Source organism: Pteropus alecto, unplaced genomic scaffold, assembly GCF_000325575.1.
Source record: "Pteropus alecto unplaced genomic scaffold, ASM32557v1 scaffold63, whole genome shotgun sequence".
NCBI classification, from domain to species: Eukaryota; Metazoa; Chordata; class Mammalia; order Chiroptera; family Pteropodidae; genus Pteropus; species Pteropus alecto.
This window is the reverse complement of record NW_006434897.1, coordinates 823,555-829,554: the sequence shown is the minus strand read 5'-3', so window position 1 is coordinate 829,554 and position 6,000 is coordinate 823,555. Positions and strand designations below refer to the sequence as shown.

The window sequence follows — 6,000 nt, the reverse complement described above, 5'->3', positions numbered from 1 at the left end:
AAAAAATGATTGAGAATGAAAAATTCTTATAACTGCAAGAAATTTTAGAGCCCAGTGAAATAAAGTGTATAAACAAAACAAATATTTCATTTTTTTGTACTTACTTGTTAGTCTGGTCCACAATTATGCAACTTCCATTAGGAATTAAGTCTACATTATTTTTATCCCAATGTACCTGTAACCACAAATGAACTCAGGTAGTCTCTCTCCAAAATAATTCAGAACAGTCTATCATCAACAAATACACTTTGAAGTATACCAATTTTCCTCAGGCATATAGAAATGTACATTTTTGTCTAAAAACTAGCAAGGAATATACAAATAAAAATTACCACCTTATGCAGATTGAATTTTTTTTAAACTTGAATTATCTATTTTAATTGATCATACACTGAAAAAAATTAATTAGATAATTGCCATATCTCAGTATTTACTTTATACAGTATAGACCTAGTATGGTAGATTTGCAAAACTGGCCATAAATTCCTCCCATGCTGGAATTCATGTCCCTTTGCAATGTGACTCTGCAACAACTCCCATCAAGAAGGACAGTCTGTTTCTTTAGCCCTTGAATCTAGATGTGACTTTGTGAAGTACTTTGGCCAATGGACCTCAGATAAGTGAAACATGAAAAGAAGCTTATATGTTGGAACTTGCCATCTCTGTACCCTGAGACCATCCTGTGAAGAAGCCTCAGCTAGCTTACTGGAAGAAAACAAAGATAAGCTGTTCCAGCTGATACCCCATAAACCAACCAGCCTGCCAAGTTTGTGGGCGAGGCCATTGTAGACCATTCAGCCAAGTTAACCCAGTCCAGAAACCCACAGAATTGTTTGTTGTTTTAAGCTACTAAGTTTAGGTGTTGTCTATCACACAGTAAAATCTAACTGATACACCCAGCCCATGAAAAATGAGGGAAAAAAAACTTTTGCATTAGCTTAATTCAGAAGTTCATTTTTTAATAGAGTGACATGTTTAGATTAATTAAAGGGTGAATCAGTTTAAACCTGATCTGTAACCTGATTTTAATTGTTACTCACATTAAAGTGAATACAAAATTCTTCTTCAAAGTCATCACTTTCATCATCCAGAAGTGTTTGCAAACTCCTAAAAACAAATAATTTGATTTTTTAAAAGTCAGTAATCATGCTCACTAGATATATCATCTAAAATAAATGTCAAGTGCATAACTATTCTGCAGGTGGAAGGTCAAAGTACAATTCACAGTACCCATTCCTCTGTGTGATAACAGCCTAAATAGAGCCAGACCTCAACTGTAAGTATGAGGTTTAGAAGTTTATTTATAATTTTGCAGGTTCCCCACCCGATTCCTAGCTCTCTTCCTACCACCCTAACTTCCTTTACCCAGGGATTGCAGGTTTCTATTTAGAAAGCAATTGGTAACATATTTACAGACACTAAAACTCATTCAAATTGGCTTTACCTTTATTTGAGCTTTGGAACTTTATTTACAGAATAAATAATAGAAATTACAGATCTTTTAAATATCAAGTATCACTTAGGAAATCTGAGGAGTGGTTAGGTGAAAGAGCCTCTGTATCTACGGTCCCAATATCATCAAGCTTAAGACAGACCTGAACTCTGACTACCTTAATTGTGTCAAAGCATCTATGAGAACACAGGTTATATCAAAATGGATAGCAGCCAGTCTTTTTTTGTATTTCCAGCCTCTGTTGTCTTACGGTACTTTGTAAACACATTTAAAGTAATGTTTCATATTATATTATTTGCTCCTTCACTCATCTAACCAATATTTATTAAGAACCTAATATAGCAGGCATAAGGAATATAAAGTTGAGACTAAGACGTTCCTTTCCTGTCAATAAACCCTGAGAATAATAGGTTAAGATATGCTGATGAAAGTCTTATCTATAGTACTGTGGGATGTGTGTAGCCAGAAAGTGTAAATAGTACAGATATAACTTGCAAGAGCTTGGTTAACTCTGTCCAAAGGGATGCATGTCATTGGGGAAGTCCTCCCTCTGGGAGAAGGTGAAAACCAAGTTGTTTCTTTTCTCTACTGGTTTTTTTACTATGGTATTGTGATAAAGCAGACCACATTTTATTCATTGTGGGTTTTTGGGGGGGGAGAGGAGGAGGGAGAGTAATGGGAAATCAACTGACAAAACTGGATGCATAATATTTGGTTCATAACACTCTCATTACATGTCCATGTATGACTTATTTATGGGTTTTTATGAAGAACACCCATGAACCTGTCTCCCAAAACAAGAACTAAAACACTACTAATATCTTATACTTACCTAAGAGGATACCTCCCTCCATCCCATTTTTCTACCAACCCCAAAATGGTGTCTTTGCTCTTTCATTAAGGTATCTCTTGATGAACAGAAAACTTCTTTAATCTTATTGTAGTCAAATTTACCAATCTTTCTAATGTTGGTACTTTTTATGTCTTAAGAAATCCCAAAGGTGAGAAAGATTTGTCCACATTTTTACATATCCATCATTTTTACATTTAAGTATTTTAGCTACGTCAAGTTGATTTTTGTACACAAGGTATCTGCTCTCATTTTTCCCCATATGCATTAACTGAACAGTACTTCTGTTCCCACTGATCTAACATGCTACCTCTAACCAAGTTCCACATGTGCATGAGTCACTTTCTGAGTTCCCTCTTCTGTCCCCACTGGAAAACTTGCACCAATACCATACTGTCCTAATTAATGCAGCTTTCTAATAATTCTTGATATCTGATGGGCCACATTGTTCTCTGAAAAAGGAGTTACCAATTTGCACATCCACTAATAATACCTGAAATTAAGAGTGAACCTTTTCCCAAACTCTTGCTAACTTTATATAGCATCAGTATTTCTAACCACTGTCAATTTAAAGTACAAATGAGCCTCTCATTTTAATCTACATTCCATGATCACTAGTAAGATTTTCTTTTTATTTATGTCAGTTTCCTTATTTGTACACTTCGTAAATTTTTCTTTTAAGTGTATAGGAACACTTTAATCTGCAGGGAATGTAGCCCTTTCTATTGTATGTTACCAATATTTTTTGTGAGGTAGTGGCTTGTCTTTTAACTTAAACTTAAGTTTTCACTTTAAAGGTGATAATATGAAATAACATTTGAAATAAAGGTCACTTGAGATTTCACACCAAGGGTAACCTATGCTGTGCCCAGGTTTGTTTCTATTTGAATAAAATTAAAGATTAATGGAAGCACTGAGGACTAATTATATAAAAAATACTTTTCCTAATTTTAGAAAGTTAAATTATTAATCCAACAATTCTTGCCAAAGTTAAAATTGGTTTAAAGTACCCAGAATGCTAGTGTTGAACACAGAAATATTACGGGGGTGGGGGGCGGGGAAGGGTTGTACGCTTAAATATTTATCTAAATATATGTTAGGTAGTGTTCTAAAAAAGTGACTAGGTTTACTTACTTTCCCAAAACAGGACTGAGTTCTTTCAAATCTTCTAATGATGGTGTTTGGTCTAAAAGTTTCTTAAACAGAGCCAGTGGGAAAGGGATGTTGGCAACATTGCAGTTAAACAGGGAAAGTCCACATAGAACCCCAAAGAAGAAATATCTCTTCTTCTCAAATTTAGGCTAAAAAGAGAAAAAAAATCTTAACATGAATTTTTCCAGTACAATGACATATTTATATTAGGGAAACCTTTTTTTTCCCCTTTCACAAAATCAAATCTCATATTAAAACCAAAACACTTGAGGTAAGGCTGTTTAGGGTGAAAAGGGGGAAGGGATTAAAAAGTACAAACTGGTAGTTACAAAATAGTCATGAGATGTAAAGTACAGCATAAGAAATGTAGTCAATAATACTGTACTAACTACATATGGTGTCAAATGGGTACTAAATTTATTAGGGTGTCAGAAGTTATAGAAATGTCTAATCACTATGTTGTATACTTAAAACTAATGAAAATACTGTATGTCTACAGTAATAGAAAAATAAAAGGTTATTAAAATAAGAAAAAATATTTATATTCAATCACTAAGTCACCGTAAATCCCTGCCAGTTCTGGTTACTAAAACATTAACAGAATGGGGGCTGAGGGAATAGTAGCGATATTTAGGGGGAAAAAGACTTCACCAAGTAGTAATTAAGTCCTAGAGATCTAATGCACAGTAGTAAATATAGACAACAATATAGGATTGTAATGACCAAATATGATGAGACTAGATCTTAATTATTTTAACCACTAAAAAAATAATTATGTGACATAATAGAGGTGCTAATTACTGCTACAGTGGCAACAATATTAAAATATATAAATGCATTAAATCAATATATTGTACACCTTAAATTTATACAATGTTGTATGTCATTAATTTCAATAAAAAAATAAATGAAAGAATTAACAGGAATAGAAACACATTAGGCTCAGTAATCCTTATAGACTAAAGTTTTCACAATTTCCTTGCAAAGCCTTTGTCTTCAAGTTCATCAGGAAAAATAGAACTGTAACAAAAAATGAGTGCCTGAGAAATAAGGGGTTCGTTTTTATCTATACAGTCTGTAAGTGGTCAAAAATATATACTGCTTATAAGTTCTCCAGTGTGGACATGACAACCCAAGGAAAGTGGATCCCATTTTAGAGAAAATAATCACCTTTTTAAAATTAAAATTTATCTCCACATTATAACAATAATTCTACTCCTAATATAAAACAGTCTAGACAACCTAATTTTCTATGGTACGTGACATACCCTTTCTGTCAGGAAATATCAGAAGCAAAGACAAGAAGACTTACCCTGGCGGGAAACCACATGTAGGAAGCCTCTTCAGGATACATGAACATCCCATATTCTGGTCGGATCATCTCTTCAAACAAGCAGTGGAAAAACTCTGCCTTGACTCCTCCAAAGTCATGTCCAATTTCTCCAATAAATGAAACCTAAGCAAATAATGCATCACTTCCAGGCTATGTATTGCTATGCATTAAGTCTCATTTAATAATAAGAGCTAATATTATCATAGGCCCAAGTACTTGGTAGGTGCTGTGGTAAACAATTTACTCATATTATCATATTTAATCTCCCATTAATTCTGTGAGGATGAGGAGGCTACAAGAATTTAAATAACCTTCCCAAGGTTACACAACGGCTAAAATGGTGCAGCCTAGATTTAATCTTATGTCTGTGAAACCTCAGAGCCTCAAGTCTTTACCACTAAACTGACCTCAACTGGCATCATTATTAGTTAAAAGGTATGTTAAGTATAATGAAAATAAACATTAAGAAATATTAGAATTTTTAAAAAACCAAAAAAACCAGAGCACGCATAAAATATTTATTGGCTTGGCTGTTTACTCCTTGAGGAGGCAGCACCAATCCCTCTCCAGGATGATTCTATCATAATTCATCCTTGCTCCTGCAATTACTTGCTCCATTCTTGCCTTTTCTCCTGGAATCCTTCACTTCAGTTTACAAATATGGTAAGATCTCCCTAATGCTTAAAAGGAAAACAAGACAAACAAAACGCTCAATACCATTGTCTCCAAAACAGACAATACTGGCTCCTCTTACCCTAAGGATGCCAGATTTCAGAGAATACTGTTACCTACTTCCAAACCCAGTCTCTACTTCTCTACTTAAATGCTTCTCTCCAAGAGGACCAAGAACCTGGAATCTCCAAATCCAAGGACTTTTTCTCATGTCTCATCTCCTTGATTTTACTAACTCATTTTACACTTCTGACCACCTTCTCTTTCTTAACACTCTTTTCTCCCTTGCTTTCTCTTATGGAGCACTGTTTACGTTTTTCTCTTCTTTTTCCTGCTGCTTTAATTCCAGAAATTCCTTTCTGCTCTTTCTTTGGATGCTCATTTTTCCCTTTAAACTTCATTTATCACTTGCAGGCATTTAACCTTCATATCCATCTATCTTCTGTCCTGATTAATACGCACTCATTTCCAAAAGGCCTGTTCAACATTTCCAGCTGGATGTGCCATCAGTACTCCCAACAAGCTCCTTTTTACTGGTTT

At 34.4% G+C, this 6,000-nt stretch overlaps 1 protein-coding gene across 1 annotated transcript in view; it reads right to left on the bottom strand.

Annotated features, from left to right (window-relative positions):
• HERC5 (HECT and RLD domain containing E3 ubiquitin protein ligase 5) overlaps window positions 1-6,000 on the bottom strand; it is a 34,453-nt gene that overhangs the window by 2,678 nt on the left and 25,775 nt on the right. Inside the window, exons 17-20 of the mRNA XM_025046018.1 lie at window positions 4,768-4,911; window positions 3,438-3,604; window positions 1,041-1,107; window positions 105-175 (exon numbers count right to left, since the gene is read on the bottom strand). Coding sequence (XP_024901786.1) covers window positions 105-175; window positions 1,041-1,107; window positions 3,438-3,604; window positions 4,768-4,911 — 449 coding nt within the window. The remainder of the gene's footprint in view (window positions 1-104; window positions 176-1,040; window positions 1,108-3,437; window positions 3,605-4,767; window positions 4,912-6,000) is intronic.